The following is a 20,467-nucleotide window of genomic DNA, read 5'->3' on the forward strand; positions in this document are numbered from 1 at the left end:
ATGTTACATTGCATAAAGGATTGATTCTTAGTCATGAACTTTATGGAACTGCAACAGAGTTTTTCAGTATCCTTCAGTACATTCCTTAGGTTAAACAAGTTGTGTTACTAAACATGGGAACTTCCATGGAATTATTTTTAAGAGTATTAAAATTGTTACTGAGAACTACTAGCTCAATAAATCATATTTACATTATGTTTGTATTCAAATTTGTTGGTCGGTATATTTAAAAAGCCACAGTATTAACTGTGGACATCCTGAATAGTGCTTCATGGTAACTGTTGTAAATTGTTCACGTTACCATTATATACAGTATCTAATGTTTATTTGATTATTTAACCATACTATAATGTGCCTTAGGCTCTGAAAGTATTTCATTAATGTTATTTCAGGTGATCTCTCTTACTGGATTTTACTTCTGATGTGTTACTTCCTTTTAGAATGGCTTCTGTGTTCTTACTTTTCCAAATAACAGTGCTGGGCACGTCTGCTTCTATACCTAGATTGGTCATAAACTCTGTGCATAAACTCTTTATCCAGTTTGATTACTGGATTAAAGATTCATCAGTGATGGATTGCTCCTAAACCAAATTTTTTCATTCTAGCCCTTCCAAAAAGTTGAAATCCTTTATTAGTACCAAATGCTAGAAACCTTTTCGTTAGGACTGAGCAAATTGAGCCACCTAGTGGGTGTGAGGGACTTAACATAGTGCTGTCATTCATGAACCAGAGCCAGGAAAGATTGGAGAAAATCTTATCTGAGTTTTTGCAACAGAACAGTTTATTGAAAGTTTAGAGTCTCCTTCTAAACTTCCCTTTTTAACAAACTTTTTAAATCCTTCATATTTCACTGGAAACTGTCTTGTTCAGACAACATTTATTTACTTTCTTTTTTACTTTCTAGGCTTTATGCAGTTGGTGGTCGAGATGGAAGTTCATGTCTTAAGTCAGTAGAATGTTTTGATCCTCATACAAACAAATGGACTCTCTGTGCTCAGATGTCAAAAAGAAGAGGTGGTGTGGGTGTAACCACCTGGAACGGGTTCTTGTATGCAATAGGTGGCCATGATGCCCCAGCATCAAACTTAACATCCAGGCTGTCAGACTGCGTGGAAAGGTAATATCCTGATGAAGGTGCATCCTGCTATGTGATTCTAATAGTGTTAATTGATGGAGTGATTTATGGAAAGAGCTGTGAGTAGAAACCCAGTAAAATAGTTGTGTTATATTTATTAGGAACAGAGGAAACTTACATATAAAAACATGTTGTGTAATCATACTATGATTCAATCTGTTACCAAGACAGATTATTTAAAGCAAATTCTCCCTAATGCAATTCATCTAGATTTTTTAAACAATTTTATTGCATAAATTATGATTGATAACTGAGAACAACTTAGAATTGAATGCTTTTAAAAACGGAGCAGAACTTTTTCCACACAAGAAGTCTGTATCTATTCATATAATAACTTTCAAAGGAGTTAACAGACAGGTTTTACTCTTTTTGTATCGCCTGATGAGACTTGGAAACTGACATGGAATTCAGTCATTCCTAAGTTGGTATGTCTTTATGTAAAATGATTAATGAATTGCAGAAGCACATGTGATCTATAAAATAATTTTTAAAAGATGGTAAATACTTCATAATGCACTGGCATTAAGTCTTCACTGGTATTTTAGGTATTTCTGAAATATGCTTTAATTCTCTCCTTGCCCCCCCCCCCCCCCTCAAATTGTAAAACTTTTCTTCTTTCTTGTTATTTCCCAACACTTACAGTGAGTCTTCACCACCCATATTCTCCTTTTACTAGATTTATTAATACCAGGACTTATGTTTCACTCTCCACCAAAAAAATTCCAAACAAACAAAAACTAAACCAAACCAAAATAAAAAAACATGCCACAAAAAACACCCCAAGAAAGCTGTAGTTTTCAATCTTTCAGAGTCCTAGGAGACCCAAAAATACATAGTGTGGCCCATACCACTTAACATGTGGAATTTGCACTAAAAAGACCCCAGAAAGGTTTGCATATACGAAGTTACATCTTAGTAAATACCAGATTTTTAGAGCAATACAGATAATTAGAAGCCCAAGAGAAAGTAATAGGTCCTTGTATTTTTCTACATCAGTATTCTCTGAAAAAAGTTACAGAACACATGACTTCAGTAAATAGGAATCATCTTGTAATACATTTTGTCCTTGCTCTTTAAGAGGACTATCAACTTCATGGAACTAGTTCCTTTAAAAAATTACCACACTAAGCTTCTGAATATTTGTCTACCACTGTATTTGCAATAAAAGTTGTTTTTCTCAGATAAATAAAATGATTTATAAGTTATAAAATAAATTGAAAAGTAATTTCTAGATGTAGCTTACTAATCCCCCTCTTCTATTTGCATATGTGCTTCAGGTAGTGTTTTTATGTTATGATTATGTAATACTTTGATTAGAGAACAGCAGGTAAAATTGTTGGAGCTCATTATATCTATGGTCTTCATGCAAAAAAATTAAGACTAGTATACTCCAAACTTGCTTTTAGCAAGTGTGATCTAGATGACCTCTAAGCCAAATAATATTTTCTTGTATAGTTCTTTGGAGCCCTTCAGAGCTCTGGGATTAGATCACTTCTTCTGTAGGCATCTGTAATCTTAACATTATCTCTTTCAGTCAAGTTAAAATATATTCCTTGACCTAAGCATATCATGAACTCATGAACATATGTAGTTCTCAGTTTGACTTGTAAAGGCTGTTGGTACTGTTCTAGAACCACATTTAATGTTTTTCATTAAACCATCTGCCATTTACTGTGCTGATGCATCTGATTTTAAAAGTGTTGTAAATTACCTTAAGGGTTTTGCATCTCACCCAGAATTTTTTCGAACTGTTTTGGGGTTTTGGGGGTGATATTTTTGAAAATTATAATCTTCCATGGCAAGTAACTCTCTTTAGTATCACACTGAATTTTAACAGCCTGTGCTTTGACATATAGTATTTATCATTTAAAGCCAGCACTTGCTCTACTACAGTGTAACAGCAGAACTATTTGTGCAATTATATGTTTAGACCCAAAAAACGTAGTAAGAGCAGCTGTATGTACGTCTGTATTTATACATGGAAAGCAACACAAAGTAGATACTAGATAGTACTGTGTTACCAGATGACTAAAGAAAAAGTCTCAAAGGGAGGGAATTTGAGGGGGAGAAGTCCTTTGAAATTAACACCCAAATCTCTACTCTCCTGTTTTCTACTACCTTGACAGCATCAATTCCAGTACATTTTTCCTGCTGAGCTTTGGCAACAATTTTAGGCCTAACACAAATTATCTTTTAGGTATGATCCCAAAACAGATATGTGGACTGCTGTGGCCTCTATGAGCATTAGCAGAGATGCAGTGGGAGTATGTCTTCTTGGTGACAAGCTGTATGCTGTTGGAGGATATGATGGTCAAACATACCTTAATACAGTGGAGTCTTATGATCCCCAGACAAATGAATGGACACAGGTATAGTTTCTCATCAGATCATGCACTACTATTAATCTTGTTATTTCAAGTGTGCCTGTTTTTACAAGGAGAATTTAAATAACTCCTTCTCTAAAAAGCACTTTCTTACTAGTCTGTTTTGAATGTCCCTTTTTTTCCTTTGTGTACCCTCTTGAGATGACTTACCTCGAAAAGACAGTTGTTAACTTTTAATAAACTGTCTTCTTTCTTTGGCAAGAGTATGGCTATTTTCTTTGACAATTTCAACTAGTTTTAATAAAATGTATTGACATGTTCCCAAAACTGTCACAAAGGGTTCTGTTTACATGACTTCCCATTCTGAAGATAAATGATAAATGTGGATTAGTTTTAGCTCTAATGTGTCTCTCAACAAGTTCATTGATTTCTTCAAGGTTTTGGTCATCTTTTCATAAATAATACCTTCCTAATGTGAATGCAATGTATAGTGTGTGCAACCTTCAGAAAGCCTTTTCCCATTTTTCTTTTTGCAGCTTTAAAAAAAATAATTCTTCAGTCCACGATCAGAAACCATTACTGTCTGTTCAAAGCTTGGTTACTTTTATATAGCTCCAGGAATGTACCTCTCTGTTGGAAGAGCACACACAAGGACATCCTGAGCTGGCTGTCCTTTGGTATCTAATGCCATTTGAGATACCCTAAGGCATCTACATCCACAGAAGGCTGACAGATACAGCACAGAATCTATGGGAGGCGAAGGCTCTCCTGGAGTCCAGTTGCAGACCAGAATGAATGTCCAGGGTCATCTGAAATAGTATCAGACACCACTATTTAGGCAGCTGAATTCTGACCACCTGAATATGCTATCCCCGTAATAACTGCAGATTCTTAATTCAAAAAGAGAACTACATTGCCGTCTAGCAAAATCTCTGAAACACAGAAAACTCATCTGTCCATTTCCCCCCACTTCATAATGCTGCAAGGTCTTAAAACACAAGTCATCAAGGAGGCTTATCAGAGCTTGGGGCCTTCGCTGGTACTGGTGCTGGTGATGATAACCCTGGCATTGTTTGTCCTGCTAAAGAAAAACAAACAATGTACCAGAGGACAGAAACTGTGCTTCTCACCACTGCACCTAAATAAATCCCGCATGGTGTCTAGGTGGTGACCATCTGTATGTACCTGTGTATCCTTAGCCTTGACCCTCTATACCTCACTGAATACCATGATCTCAATATATAGGAGAGTTTCAAACCCTTCTTAGAGGGTTTTGGAAATGTTTGTGCACCTTCCTTCTGTCTTGTTATGTCAGCAGTCTGACACTGCTTTAATCCACACACACTTCAGAAGAGGGTTGTGGAATTTTCCTCAGATGAAGTTTGCCAGAGCTACAGACAGCCCAGGATAAGTCTGTTGTTCCTGGGAAAAAAATAAATAGGGGAGTTGGCATAAACAGCCTTTTTTGTCTTCAGGATGATCTCTCTAGTGCTTGGTGTGCTATTCACATGCACTCCAATACGATGAAGGTTAAAAGGGGAAGCCAAGGTGAGTGTTAGAAACTGCTGTCCTCTGTTCAAGTCCAGCAGAATCTCAGCAGAAAAGGATCTTGCCAGAAGCAACTTCTGTTTACAATTAAAGAATAAAGTCTGGGAAATTATTCTGATTTCAAGAACTCTTAACAGGATTTTGTCAAATATTCAAGTGAAAGGGAGAGGTTGCCCCTATCATTTTTGTCATTTTCTGTTTGTGACAAATGCATCATTTTGCCAACCATTACTCAGTTGTCAGACTGTCTAGCTCAGGTATCCAGTTTGTACTATATCAAAGGTTTCTTTTTTCTGTGATACTGAATAATTTAAATTATCAATAAGAGTTGCTTGATGTTCTTGGGACTTGGTATTGCTTTCAGAATGCTTCACTCTATTATATAAAATATCTCTACCTCTTCTGTGAGTTTGTATCCAAGTTTGGACCAATTTGTAAGTCACATTAACAGAGCGTGGGTGATATTATCACTCTACTGCAGCTGTACAGTTAGGGGAAGAAAATTATTTAAAGCTGAGTGCATTTATCTCATGGATGGTTGCTTTGTTTCTTTATTTACAGGTTGCACCACTGTGCTTAGGAAGAGCTGGAGCATGTGTTGTGACTGTAAAACTGTAAATTATTATCTCCATGAAGGTGACATTCTCCTGCATAGACTCAGACAATTCCTTTTTCCTCAAGCAAACTACCAGTGCACCAACACCAGCTGCAGCATACCTACCACAGCACAGTCTGAAGCTGATGGGAACGTGTTGTTCTTATGGACCAATATTAAGCACTTTTAAAAAAATTGTTATTCATATGTTACAAGAATTCTGTTTGTAAGAAAATCAGCTGCAACCTGCTGGTTGTCAGTAGAGGACTTGTGTTTAGGAAGCGCTAAGAAAATGAGTGAACTCACTATAATAATCAACTGTTACAGATCCAGGACCTTGATTTCCCTAAACAAGCAGAGGAATGATGCTATAAATGGATATACTTTGATATATTTGGGTCTATATCTGGGTGAAACTATAGGATTGGACCCCGTATATTTAATTTGCCTGTAATAAACAAATTTGGCTATAGGTATCTGAGCAATTACAACACAGGCTGACAAACCAATGCAAACTATTGTAAATGGCAAGCATAATGCCTGCCTTGGAAATGAAGTTGTGTATTTGGTGAATCTTTTGCACTTTTCATCATCGTTCCTAGTTTAGCAAACTTTTTATTTAACCAAAGCCTTATTTTAAATGTTGTCTTATTATGCTAACAGAAACCTGCTATTTAATAATTTTTGACAGATATTTTTGACATCTAGTGTACTTTTTGGATTTTCAAAGTTTTTACGCAAGATGCAGAACATCATACCTTTTTCTCTACTTTGATTCTTATATTTACTTTGCTATTTGTGTGAGTTATTGGAAGAATTCTAAAGTGTGATTAACAGTTAACCGATTTAAGTTTAACATTTGCACTTTGGAATTTTTGAAGCATTCCATTACATCTAGACTAAATACATTTTTACATGAGGCTTTGCACTACTTTGAAATGTATAATTTTATAAAATGAAGAAATTGTCTGTCTTTCCTGTAAGGTTATTTAAAAATTTAAAGAGTCCGATCCTGCAAGATGCTTAGCTGCCACCACTTAAGCGTGTTCAGCATCTTACAGAAGCATGAGTGTGCCTCGAAGGACTGTAGTTAGTTACTGTATTTAACAATTACCTGTTCTTTTCAGATATTTTGCAATTTGCCTTTCTCAAGCCCTATGCTGTTACACCAAATTGCTTTGAATGGTCTAAATGTTCTCGGGAGAAGCCTTTTTGTATTTGCTTTTCCGTGCCTTGTCTCTTATGTTTCCCAAACAGCACCGCGTGTGAAAAACGGGAAGATGTGAACTCATTGAATGGGTTTTTTGGTTGGTTGTTTTTTGGGGTTTTTTTTAAATTTGAAGTGTCCGATACCCGAAGTCCTTTGTACATTTGTAATTTTAAACGTGTATTTTAACGCTCTCGGCGAACTATTTATTGTTTTAAAAGAAATGAGTGAGACATTGCGATGGAAGTTTCGCAGTTGGAATACAGCTGATCTCAAGAGGCTTTGTTGCTGGGTGTCTGCATTTATTCCCTAGATTAGAACCCGCTCTGTGTGCCCGCGCTCTGGAAAAACCCACTTTCCCCTCAGTACCGCCCACACACGGTCCAGACGGCCGCGGCCTCCCGGGGCCGGGCCGGGCTGGGCTCTGCCGCCCCCTCCGCCCTCTCTGTCTCCAGGGCGACCGCGGCGCCGTGGGCGGGCGGCGCATGCGCGGTGCCGGCGCTGGGCCGGGCTCGGGGGCCGCGATGAAGGTGGGTCAGTCCGGCCGCCGTACCGGGGGGCCGGGGAGCTGTGGGGCGGGCGGCGGTCGGGGGGTTCCGATCGGGGGTCGGAGGGGAGGGGAGGGGGTGGGAGGGAAGGGAGGTTGCGGCGAGAAGCGCCGGCCGCCAGCAAATGGGGGGCCTGACGTGCTTACCTGCACTCCCGTATTGTTTTCTTTCTCGTGGAATGGCTTAGGTTGGAAGAGAGCTCATCTAGTTCCAACCACCCTGCCATAGGCAGGACATCTCCTGCTAGACCACGTTTCTCCAAGACCCGTCCAACCTGGTCTGGACACTTGTATGAAGGGGCATCCACAACCTTCCCTGGGCATCCCATTCCAGTGCCTCACCACACTCACAGCAGACAACTTCCTCCTAATATCTGATCTAAACTCCTTCAGTTTGAAGCCATTCCCCTTGTCCTGTCGCTACATACCTTGTAAACAGTCTCTGTCCCTCTTTCTTGTAGGCTCCCTTCAGGTACTGGAAGGCCACAATTAGGTCACCCCGCAGCCTTCTCTTCTCCGGGCTGAACATTCCCAATTCTCTCAGCCTTTCCTCACAAGAGAGGGGCTCCATCCTTCCAGTCACCTTGGTGGCCCTCCTCTGGACTCTTACAAATTTTTTCCAAATCAGACATAACTGTCCGATGTCATTTGTGCTTGTGGCATGTGGTGGTTGTATTTTTGCACTTCTAGTGAGTAAAATGCAAATTCAGTGTGAAGAATGCCTTGAGCAAGCCTTGCAAACATTTGGACACTGGATGGACACCGCATGTTTGTGTTTATCTGATCATGTGGGAGGGGTATACGTCAGGATAGCAAGCTGTGAAACAAAGTTGTGGGCTTTATCTTACACCCAGGTTACAGAAAAATCCGTACAGGTATTGTGAAAGGAAAAGGAAGTTCAGAAACTTTCTCAGTTGGAAGTCAGAATCTTTTTTTACAGTAGGTTGCTTTAAGGTCTTTGCTTTTCAGACCCAACAGTTCAGAGTAACAAATGGTTATCTGTCTTTAAAAGATTAAATGTTGATCCTTCTGTGTTTTACAAACTAAGGATGCTGTCTGGTCCCCGACTTCTCCATGAAGTTTGGAAAACTGCTACCTTTCTGGTCTTTGAACTGGAACAGGAGAGTCTCATGCAATTTTTTAATTCCTGTAACTAAGAGAAAAAATATTAGTTGTGATAGAGTTCTTAATGCAGACACCCATTATCAGAAAATTCAATTTTTTCCACTCAAACCAAAGATTTATTATGTGGAATGTTGTTACTTTGGTGCATTAGAATCACACAGAAGTTGTGTTTGGATTAGTTTGAGGTTTTTTTACCTCCACGGTACTCAGTTTCTAACATGTTAGAAAGTTGTAGTATTGTTACATGCTTATGATTTTAAGATGTATAATTTCCCATATATGTTTTTTTTCCCCCCAGCAAGTATTCAGTCTGTATGAAAAAGCTTGGTCTGGTTCCCCTGTGCAGTTTGCTTGGCAGAAAACTTTAGGAAATTTCCTTGCTGTAACAGGGTAAGATTGCAAGTATTTATTGTGTTTGTCCATAGAAATTAGCGATCAAGAAGGGATTTATTCTATATATTAATCTTTTGTAGAGGTGATCGTGCTGTGAAAATTTTTGATCGTCATGGTCAGAAGAGAAATGAAATCAGCCTACCAGGGTAGGTACTAAGATGGGTTTAAATTAGGTTTTTTGGTTTTTTCTTTAAAAATGCTTATCTTCTAGTGAGGTACCGGGACAATGTGACACGTTGCACCAAACCAAGAGATGCAATTCTTATTGTCTTCACCAGACTCACTTGTAACTCACATCTTGCTGTTTGGGTCAGGAGCCATTCTTAACATGGACTATGTCAGTCTCTTTTGCTTGGTAATATCAATAGCCCAGCCTATTCTGTGCTGTATTTTGCACCATGCATAAGTGAGGAAAGCTGTGTGGAATCAGAGGTGAACTCTGGGAAGAACTTGTGTTGGACTGGGAATCCTCTGCTGTCGTGTGGGTTGGCGAGGGTGGTGTGAAGGTGTGTCTGCCTTACTGATGGACACTGATAGCACCACGTTATCGATGGACAGATGTGAGCCTTTCCTTGAGGGAAACATATAACATCAAAACCAGTTTTATAATAGTGTTATGTTCTCATGGCGAGGCAAAGAGTAGAAGATACTTGTATAATAACCACATCTCCTAAAGGCTTTTTGAAATAATTAACATCTGCTTATAGTAGATTGGATAGTGTTGACTTTTTGAGGCCTGCCAGGAAATCTTCTACTTGTGTTAGGTAGTTCTTTTGAATTATTGTTTCCAACCTTTTGCTGTGATTGATGAATAAATTCTCTTTGCTACTACTGGAATAAATTTCAATTTTTGTGATATGCAGTTTAAACAGAAATAAGTGTGCTTACATGGAGGTTCTCCTGTCAGGCCAAACTTTGCTTCTTTATTTGTTGGTTAACTGTTAACCAATTGCAATTAACTGCTGGACCTCTCCTTACATAAGAATGGAGTTCAGAGTGTCAAATATTCTCTGCTATACTTACTGATGTTACAAGCCTCTCACTATTATGTTGATAGAATTTGTTTTGTTTCCTGCTTACCAATTTGCATTTTCCCCTATTTTTTTCTTTTTTGTCTTTGTTCCCGTTCACGATGTTGTGATTGGCTGTTAGGTATTCAGGAGTGTATTTAGGGAATAGACTATACTCTTTCTCTGGAATAAACTGCTGAGGTTTTAAAAAGAAAGATAGGAGAACCTGGAACTGAAGACTTACTAAATTCATTTATAGCAGTGTGTGTTTCTGTAGGACACTTTTGAAACTGCTTGCAGCAGGAGTTTTCGTTTGAATGGTAGTGAGTGTGAAATTTTTCATAGAGCTACCCTTTTAACCTGAAACTTTCAACTTACTTATCTAGAAAGAGTGGTGTCAGGTGACATAGGTTCTTGGTCTGCAGCATATGTGCTTTAAATACATGTTGTGAACAACACTGTTTTCAATTCACTAGAGACTTATGGGTAAGTCTGCTCTCCTCTTCATTATAGGAGCTATTTGCAAGTAGAGATTTTTCCTGCTTCTGCATAGATTTCTTGTCCAAGTTCATTAGACTTGTTGAGAAAAATAATCCCAACTCTGAATGGCCTCTAATGAACCAGAACCTTGCAGGGGATTTTCACTGTCTCTTGAAAATCAAGGTGCCAGTAGTTCAAGTACTAGAAGGTAGCAATCTCTCTTTTATGACCTTCCTTTCAGCCTCTGTCATTTCAATGAGATTTGAGTAAGTGTGTGGTTGCTATAAAAGTACAGTTTACAGATAAATCTGCAGTCTGTTGTGGGTTTGCATGGAAGAAAAAAGAACAGAGAGTTCAGCTGCATAGTTCTGGCTGTTTCTGTACTCTTACAAACATATTTTAACATTATTAGTGATTTCTCTTTTCTTCAGTACTGTGTTGCTATGGACTGGGATAAGGATGGAGATACTTTAGCAGTAGTCACAGACAAATCTAGCGCCATATTTCTGTGGGATGCGATCACAAACAAAACAAGCCAAGTAGACAGTGGCATGAGGTAAGAAATTTTTTTTAACATGTTTTTTTAACATCTTTTTTTAGATACTGGGAGCACTGTGACTTGTTGATGTGGAGGATATATTGCAAGATCATTTTTTACTGGAGTCCGCATAGTACATATACTGTTAAAATAATATGCTACAGTTTGTTGCTAAAGTATTTTTATAAGAGTTGCTGGTTTTGAAGTGTTTGTTGTGCATGGAGATTTTAGTGTTTATAGGGGTTTTGTTTCTTTCTTGTGTGTCAGCAGTGCCAAAGTCTCTAGAGAGCTTCTCTTCAATGTTTCGCTTTGCGGTAGCAACTCACTGGCTACACTTTCTCTTTAGTATTTCACATTCCCTAAAGGGAACTTAAAAGTAAGGAAGTGATTTCAGTAGTGCTAGGATTTTTTCCTCTTTGATTTGTAAGGGAACTAAAACATTATTCACAAAGCCATATTTACGGGTTTAGGATGGGAGGAGATATCTAAGGCGACCCTACTCTAAGGTTCAAAGCCTTACCTTTATGAATTTGGCCACAGACTTTAAACTCTTCTGAGGTCTGCATAACAATCAAGCATTGGGTTAATGAATGAGCTTGGTTTAACAATTAAACTTTTGGCTTCCTTGAATCTATTCCACCAAATTCTTGCATTCTACATAAACATTCTGTCTGTAAGAAAGAGAGTGGAAGCAAATCTGTCCTATGTTAAGATGTATATACATGTTACACTGTGTGAATGAATAGACCATATTGTACCTTTTCATGTGTGAACAAATACTTTGGGGGGAAGAGTAACTTGCTAGCATGCAAGCAAAAAAGAACGTAGAAGGTACTTAGCAGAATGGAGTATACAGTAATTGTAGTTCCTTCATGATCTTACTCTCTAATATTAGAGGTAAATTTCTTACTGGAGGCAGTCTTGCTAGAAAAGGATATCTCAGTTTGAGTCCTTAATGCTTCTTTTGTCACAGTGTTATTGTTCAAGCAGAATAAGCACTAAGACGTATAAAGGGTGGGATAATCGGGCTTTTCTTGTATCCGTCCCTTTCTGAAATTAGAGAAGCACAAACAAAATCCCTCATATGCAAACCAAATAAAATTGGAGATCATTTTACATGTCAATATCTGAAATTTGTTTCAAACTGCTACTGCATGCTTACAGTAAAATTTAAAAAGATGGGAGGGACTGCACTAATTAGAAAATCCTGATTGATTTTTTTTTTTTTGCTGGAGGCTTTTTTCTTTTTAACATTATTTATAGTAACTGTCTGTGTAGCCTTAAATATACATCAAAACAGGCCCTGCTGTATCTGAAACTTCAAGTTAAAATGGATCTTTCTAGCTTCCTTATTACAGTGACTAGAATGAGACCTATTCACTTTTGAGTTGAAGTAAAAAAAAATACAAAAAGTGACTGGAAAGTTTCATGTACCTTCATGGAATCTTTGAGTAAAGCTGTGTATTTGGCCAAATTACCTATCAAAAACTGTTGATGTTTGTAGACACATTTCTGTTTGTACAAGTCATGTTACATCACTCATACAACTTTTTAATACTTTTACTATTTTGTATGTACTTAAATATTTCTGATATTTGTAGAGAACTTTTGCATAATTTAAAAATTCTTCTTGATCTGTGTGATTTCATAGAATTGCAAAACAAATATGCAAAATGTTTTCATATCTAAGCACATGAAAGCAATCTTTATAATAAAAAGTAAAAATTGTCTTTATTTCAGGGATGCAATGTCTTTCTTGTTATGGTCTCGAGTTGGAACTTTACTTGCTGTTGGAACAACAAAAGGAAACTTACTTATATATAACCATCAGACTTCTCGCAAGATTTCTGTTCTTGGTATGCATTGGTTTGAAACTAATCTTACTTATGTGAAAGTATAATTTTGTTAATGTGCTTAGATTCCTTTTTAGTTCTCTATATGTACATACTAGTAAAAAATGTGCATATACTCAACTTGCACCTTCTGGTTTGTTTTACTTAGCAGAGTATTTTTACAGTGAAGTAAGTAATATATATATATATACATGCCTGACACTGTCTCACAGGAAACTTGTGTTATCTTTTTTGCAAAGGATTTGTGTGGTTGTTCTTGTTGCTATGTTACTCTTTCTTACATGCTTGAAGTACCTTTGGGCATAAAGGCTAAGGATATAACAGTCCCCAGAAATTCCGTGCAAAGAAGTGGAAGAACGAGGGCTGTGCCTTTTCCTGTAAGGTCAAAAGACTTCCATCTGGGAGCAGAAGATTTAAAAAAAAAGGCTCTTGAATTTGTAGTTGCTCTGACAAGTTGTTTCACATTCTGACAATCTGTGAGTGGCCAAACTAAGTATATTTCCATCACAGATTTTTTTTTTGTGGTTGTGTTCATTTTTCAAGGTAAACACACTAAGAAGATTACTTGTGGCTGTTGGAGTACTGAAAACCTCCTGGCTCTAGGTGGTGAAGACAAAATGATTACTATAAGCAATCAGGAAGGGGATACTATAAGACAGGTAGTATTTCTAACCCACAGTTGATTTTAAGGCATGCTCCTTGTTCCCAAGAAAGCTGGGGCCTATGGGATCTTGTGCCTTTTGAATCCCACTGCTTTCAAGGACAAGGAGCCTTTGGGAAACCTCATGTAGGATGAGGGCATATCTAAGAATCTGAGCCTCTGTGTTATGCAGTGTGATTTATGATATTCGAGTCTTTGCAATTCTGTTGTAGTCCTGCCTAAATACACTTCTCTCATCCTTTGTATCTGTTGTAAGAGTACAGCCTTAGTTTGACTTCCCCAGAGAAGAGCTCTGATGTGACTCTTCATAACATCTTTAGGAAGTCCTTTTAGTGTTGGTTTTGCTTTAGAGTGGTTTAACAAAGATCTTGGCTCTGATGTGCAAGGATTATTCCTAGGCTGGACCTCGGTTGCTCTGTTGAGAGCTTTGATTCTGATGCTTTCTCCAAGTACGCTCAAATCCTCAAGTTAAGAATTCTGTTTGTTTACATACATCACAGTCCTGATGTAACTGTCATTAGGTAGCAATGACAGTTGCTACCTAATGTGCAAACGATTATAATTCATTATTTTTACTTTAATGAACAGCTTTTTCACTAAAAATTTTCAAAGCACAAATCTTTCATAGTTTATTTAATATGCTTCCTTCATTGTGTCTGAAAACCACAACTGGAGAAGAATACCCTAATAAATTTATTAGGGTGTGCCTGTGCTTTAAATTATCAGACTTAGGGAGTAGAAGCAGTGTAGCTGAGATGGCAGAGATCTAAGCATGGCTTGTTTGTTAAGTTTTGACTACAAAAGCAACTAGACTGCTGTCACTTGCTAAACTTAGATCAGGTATGCCCATTTTAAAATACATTGTAAATATTTAACTTGTATGCCTTATTCTTGGTCTTCCTTCTTTGAATTTGCATCAGAGTGAGCTTTTTTATACTGCTTCAGTTAGTACTGTCTGTGTAATATCATCACACAAGTCTTCTTCCTCATCTGGATCTTTCCTTCTCTGTCTGAATTTGTGTCTCTAACTGTTGCTTAACTGTGTTTCCTAGATATTTTTTCAGTATATTCTATGCTAACGTGTCATTATGATCCAAACTGAGGTCATGTTTTCTCCAACATTTTTTCTTAGTTTTGGTACTAAATGCAATGACAACTTTATCTGTCTATCTTTATCACTATATTGTAAAGGGTAGGAATAATGCAGTTATTTACCATGAGTATTTGCTACACTAACTGTTGATTTCTCAATCTGAACTTCTTTCTTGCAGACCTCGGTGAGCTCAGATCCCAGTGATATGCAGTTCTCAGTTATGAAGACTGATGAAAGAATATCAACCAGGGAAAGCACAGTAAGAAGCCACTGCAAAATACTGTAGTTCAAGTGAGAGTAATCTCCCTCCATGTGACCTGCTTCCTTTTCCTTTGAGGAAATGGAGCTGACTTAATGCTGTAGGGAAAATTCTTGAATTGATAAAGACTCAGAATTCAGATCCATGGAATTCTTAAGGATTATTTGAAGTCCTAAATCTTATCTTTTAGTGAAGAAATAGGGCCTTATTTTAAAGTGATGCCATTCTTACCAAGTTAATTTTTCTTTTCATTCATTGGCAGGTAAGTGTAGTGGTTGGCAAGAAGACTCTCTTTCTTTTTAATTTGAATGATCCTGATAACCCGATTGATCTGAAATTTCAGCAGCCTTACGGCAGTATTGTAGCCTACAAATGGTGAGCAGAACTTTCTTAATTAAGCATTGTGGTATTAACAAGCTGAGTATTTTCCAAGTACTTCTGATAAATGCTGGAAACTAGATCATCTATCCCTTGCTCACACTGGATTTTTCCTGCATGTTTTGTACCCTTTTTAGTAATTCTTTTCCAAACACAAAGTAGTCTACATTTTGTAATTGTTCTACCTGATGATTCAATGGCTATAAAAGCAGTATTTTCAGATGGAATCACAGTTGGTGTGCTCAAAACACTATTAGAACATTAATATGTTCCTGTCCTGACAGAAGATTAAACTGAAGGGTTTATGTGTTGTTTTCTGTTTGGATGAGTAAATGATGAAAGAACTAGGGATGGAGTTTCATCATTCAGCTGGTTTGTTGGTTTGCAAAGTTGTGCAAAGTTCTTATAGACTCCCTGCTGTGCAATACCATTGGTAGTGTTCCTTTGAAGAAAACCTAAGCTAAAAGTTTCAACTCTGTACCAAGAACTGGTGTACCAAAACTCTGGTGTTTCTATGTCTTTGAATCATTGCAGCTTGTCTTTTAATACCTGTTCAGTTAAGGTGGAATTGACATTCCTTTACACTGTAACCGTAAGAAAACCTGTAGTGATATGCTTCTTAGTTTGTGACCACATATGTAACAAGGCATACCTGAACTGTGTACCTTGCAGGGATTTTTCTTGCAATTAAGCTGATGGGATATCATTTTAATTCATACTTACATGCTGTAACTATTTCTGCCTTAACCTCGTTATTTCTACTTGACACTATGAAAAGTAAACAGACCATTTACAAATACACACCAGCATGCTTGTAGCAAATGTGGGTAGAGCCCTTCCCAAATCTTCATTCAGGAAGCCTAGCCATGATGATGATGATGATGATGATGATGAAGGGCAGAGTGACTGGCATTATTGGTTTTACATGGCTTTGATGGGACCAAATTGGCCAGAACCTTGAAAGGAAAGTTGCCATCTTCTGGCATGCTTATTCCAATGAAGATACCAGAAATCTTTCTCCTGGCATCACTGCCATGTTTGCAGCATGCTGAAAGTAAAGTGGCATTTTAAAATGCAGGAAAGATGATTTATGAGTGAACTCTAGGCACAAACATGGTTCTGTCCTTTAAGAACCTTTGGTAATTTTTTCCCTTAACCTATTTTATATTATATTGTTTTACGTTATATATATAAATTCCCATAAATTGCGTATTTTTCCTATTACAGGGAGGCATTGACAATTACTCCAGCAGTCTGAAAGAAAAATTATTTTGTGTATTGCATTAATAGATCTCTTAATTGTTGTTTTTTGTAACAGGTATGGTGATGGCTACATTATGATTGGTTTCTCACGAGGGTGCTTTGTAGTCATTTCTACACACATTCGTGAGATAGGTCAAGAAATCTTTCAAGCTCACAATCATAAGGATAATCTAAGCAGCATTGCTATATCCCAGTCATTAAACAAAGCTGCATCATGTGGAGACAATTGGTAAGTGGTAGTTTTATACATAAGGAATGAATGCATCTCCCACAGCTGTAGCTCTCAGGCGTTAAAGCTGTGCTTCCTAAGGCTCCAAGGCTCCTTAAGGAGTGGAAAGAAGATGAGATTAATTGCTCTGTGGAGCTGCTGCTCTGCCTAAGTTAGAAGGTAATATTGACGAAAATCCCTGCAATTGTAATCAACTTTATTGTAATTAATTGTAAACAAAAAAATTAATTAAACTTTAGTATAGATTATTCCTTTTGATTCTTTCTTTTTCTATTATGTTATTGATTACAAAAAAGTTCAAATTTCTTTACTATGATTTATTGATTGAACATAAACATCTGCTTAATGATGGGAGAACAGTTAATTTAAAACTGTACTGAGTATGCTTGTATCCTGTATCCTGATATCCTCCTCCCTGGTGTTTGGTCTTACCTCCAATCTAGACAAAACTCTAAAAGTGTAAGCAATTAAGGAAAAAATAATTAAAGAGACTGGAGTTCTTCCAAAATGTGTTGTGCATATGATAGAATAGCTTCTTTAGTGCCTCATCTGCTGCTCCCTGATTCTGTGATACCTGAATTCTTCAGCAAAAGAGGAACTAAGTGATGGTAGGAATCAGACCATTCTCTCTGTCCTCAGCTCTGTGTAGGACTGACTGCTGATTTATGGCACTTGCACATCAAGAGTGGTGTAGCTATGAGCAAAGCATGGTGCAACTTCAAGCACTTCACCTATTATACTATAAGGATTATTTCTTTAGGGGCTGTTTAACATACATTGAGTGACATGACAGCACAAATAAACTCTCACTCTGTCCCTTTTTATGTGAAGCAGGATTGAAAGCTATTCTTTTGCATACTGTGTTTCAAGCACTGTTTGTTGATCACTAATGTGTTTTTAAACTAACATGTACTGTAACATGTCAAAAGGGAATAACTGTGTTTCCCAACCCTGAGTTCTTTCAAATTGGATTTGTGTCATTTCCTCAAATTTTAGTTCTCTGAGCAAATATTTTTGTACAGTGATATAGTGACATGGTATTTGGAGTGATGGATAACTGAGTATGTGTTACTCTTTAGGAAATGGAAGGCATTTTGTGTTTATGGTAAATGAGATTTAGATGGGTGAGAATGACTGTTTATTTTTGTTTTAGCATTAAAATCCATGATCTGTCAGATCTGAGAGAAATGTATGCCATAATAAACTTGGATGATGAAAACAAAGGTATGTTAACATTCTCCATAAAGAGAGAAATTTTTACAAATTAAGTATACTGGAATTTTCATGGTGTCTGTTTTTGTGAGTGAAAGTACTGCTGTTGGAAAAACTGCGTAAATATAGAATTTATCAAAAATTCCTTCTGTCCCAAGTTGTAATTATTAAGTGACCAGTAGCAAAATGGGAGCATATTTTATCTGTTCAAAGGATAGATAATTACAGCTCTCAGAATATTTAATCAGTTAGTGTTGTGTGGTTTTGAATCTGTAATACAGGATATTAAGATTATTAAAATAATACACTTAACTGGTTACCTCTTCTTTCCATGATTTTTGGTGGGGTTTTTTTGTGCTTTTCAGCATTTCTTGTACTGACATATGGTACTTTATCTATTTTCATCCTGATATATAGGATTTGTGTCTGTGGCTTCCAGAACAGTGTTACAAAACTATCTTCTTCAGTAATGAGTTACCAGCATTGTCTCCTCATGTAGTATTTGTAAATGCTTTATTTATTGTCAAGTTGCTGGTTGCCTCCAGAATTTTATTTCTAAGAACCTTCCTTCCTTTTTCATTTTTTTCCCAGAAATTTAGGATATTGTCAGCATAATGTTTTCCCCTGTCTCCTTGGAATATTGGTATTAGTCAGTTAAAATATGAATAGGAATTTCCAGACACTGAGGACCAAACACTGTTTCTGTGTTTAGTACTTACTAATTGGGCAATAAGGGAAATAAGATTGAATTCTGCTCAACTGCTTCCAGTATTATGTTTCACTTTGAATGTGCTGAATAAACTGTCAGTGTTGGAAAACAGGGAGAGAGGTGATCACTTTTGTAACAGATACATAATCTGGTCTAGTGGAAATTGGGTTGTATCTAGATGGTATTTAAGGTCCCTTCCAACTCAGACCGTTCTGTGATTCTGTGAAGACTTCACTCTCAGGAAACTGCTACAGGAGTAAATTATGTGTTTGGTTTGACTGATTCCATTTAATCTTGGAATTATATTAATTGGTTATATTTGAATACATTAGTACCTATATTGCTATATATTAATTCCTACCATTTTCACATTTTAAAGCAAAATAATTATATCTTGGTTTCAGTAGTTAAAGAAAGGATCTTTTTTTTTTTACAAAAACTTGTGAATGTTTTAGGTGTAGATCAGCTGGCTTGGACAGATGATGGACAGTTGTTGGCAGTATCTACACGAAGAGGATCCCTTCATGTTTTCTTGACAAAGCTTCCAATCCTTGGAGATGCTTGCAGTACACGGATTGCATACCTTACTTCTCTTCTAGAAGTTACCGTAGCCAATCATGTGGAGAGAGTATGATAACCTCTTTCTTTTAAACTTCATGTAGATATAAATAAAGTAAGTATTAAAAGTGGATAAAAATTGTATTATTTTGTTTTGTTTTCTTACAGGAGCTGCCAGTCACAGTCTCTGTTGAAGTAGAGCCCAGTTTTGTTGCTATTGGTGTTTATCATCTGGCTGTAGGAATGAACAATCGGGCTTGGTTTTATGCACTTGGAGAGAATAGTAAGCATAAATTCAGTTCTCTTAAAATTAATGCGGTACTCTGTCTCATTTTACGAATTCAGTGTTATGTTTAGCAGTTCTGGACATTCCACGTTGTACACACTAAAAACTTGAATTACCATATGGTCCTGTTAGGATGGGATAACGATCTTCGCAGACTGAAGCAGTTATGACAAGGCATTGTAAATAACAGAGTTAAAACTTCATGTTCAAGGTATTGGTCATGAAACCTAGACTGTTTCTTGGTTTTTTGAGATCATCTTGGTAACTAATGAAGGAGTTTTAGGCTTTTAAAACATTCTATGTCTGTGTCTTTAAATACAAAGTTTGGCAAAGTACCTAGGAACTATATGATCAGAGAGTTTTGTAGATGTTCATGTTGCTTGTGTGGGATAAGGAAAAATTGGTTATGCTGTATCCAAATTTTAGATAGTGGATTTAAAGCTTTCATGTTTCTCTAAGCATCACCTTTTTTCAATAACAATATATTAATCAAAACTATAAGAATATAAGTGAGGGTTGCATAAGGAAGGAGTTTCTGTTTTACTTTCTAACCAGTTTTCTGACTGCTAAGAAGAAAGTGTATTTACAAGTGACTTATCTCCTCTCTGCTTAGTTGTCAGTTTTTCACATCTGCTTACTCAGCTGCAAATTTAACTGATGATAAGTGAAGACCTGTACAAAATCAAAATATTTTTACCTTTTCTTTTTTGTTTGAATCCTTTAGATGTAAAAAAGCTTAAAGATGTGGAGTACCTGGGGACTGTAGCAAGTATGCACCTTAATTCTGATTATGCTGCTGCTCTCTTTGAGGGTAAAGTCCAGTTGCACATGGTAAGAGCTCTGGCAATTTGGATTGCTGAACTAATGAGTTGATCTAAGTTGAACAAGTTAATATAATTTTAAAAATGAGATAAAATGGAATGATCTTCAGTTAATGGAGATAAAAATTAAAAATTCTTCAGAATTGTTTTGCTGGCTAACTAAAATATAAAGTTGAGTTTCTGTAGATTTCAGAAATACAACCTAGTCTAGAAAAGGTGAAGAAAACGTTTTCTTGTCAGTTG

The 20,467-nt window shown here is 36.9% G+C and overlaps 2 protein-coding genes across 7 annotated transcripts in view; both read left to right on the forward strand.

Annotated features, from left to right (window-relative positions):
* KLHL5 (kelch like family member 5) overlaps positions 1–7,090 on the forward strand; it is a 60,108-nt gene extending 53,018 nt beyond the window's left edge. For all 5 annotated transcript variants that reach the window (XM_032686136.1, XM_032686137.1, XM_032686138.1 and 2 more), the window contains 3 exons: positions 905–1,117; positions 3,333–3,504; positions 5,569–7,090. In XM_032686136.1, coding sequence (XP_032542027.1) covers positions 905–1,117; positions 3,333–3,504; positions 5,569–5,625 — 442 coding nt within the window. In that variant the 3' untranslated portion in view covers positions 5,626–7,090. The remainder of the gene's footprint in view (positions 1–904; positions 1,118–3,332; positions 3,505–5,568) is intronic.
* A 191-nt stretch (positions 7,091–7,281) lies between these two features.
* Positions 7,282–20,467, forward strand: part of WDR19 (WD repeat domain 19) — a 41,891-nt gene continuing 28,705 nt past the window's right edge. For both annotated transcript variants that reach the window (XM_032685180.1, XM_032685181.1), the window contains exons 1-13: positions 7,282–7,339; positions 8,780–8,871; positions 8,955–9,020; positions 10,796–10,920; positions 12,643–12,758; positions 13,299–13,414; positions 14,688–14,768; positions 15,031–15,143; positions 16,465–16,638; positions 17,792–17,862; positions 19,015–19,187; positions 19,286–19,400; positions 20,128–20,234. In XM_032685180.1, coding sequence (XP_032541071.1) covers positions 10,808–10,920; positions 12,643–12,758; positions 13,299–13,414; positions 14,688–14,768; positions 15,031–15,143; positions 16,465–16,638; positions 17,792–17,862; positions 19,015–19,187; positions 19,286–19,400; positions 20,128–20,234 — 1,179 coding nt within the window. In that variant the 5' untranslated portion in view covers positions 7,282–7,339; positions 8,780–8,871; positions 8,955–9,020; positions 10,796–10,807. The remainder of the gene's footprint in view (positions 7,340–8,779; positions 8,872–8,954; positions 9,021–10,795; positions 10,921–12,642; positions 12,759–13,298; positions 13,415–14,687; positions 14,769–15,030; positions 15,144–16,464; positions 16,639–17,791; positions 17,863–19,014; positions 19,188–19,285; positions 19,401–20,127; positions 20,235–20,467) is intronic.

Source organism: Chiroxiphia lanceolata, chromosome 4, assembly GCF_009829145.1.
Source record: "Chiroxiphia lanceolata isolate bChiLan1 chromosome 4, bChiLan1.pri, whole genome shotgun sequence".
Classification (NCBI taxonomy): domain Eukaryota; kingdom Metazoa; phylum Chordata; class Aves; order Passeriformes; family Pipridae; genus Chiroxiphia; species Chiroxiphia lanceolata.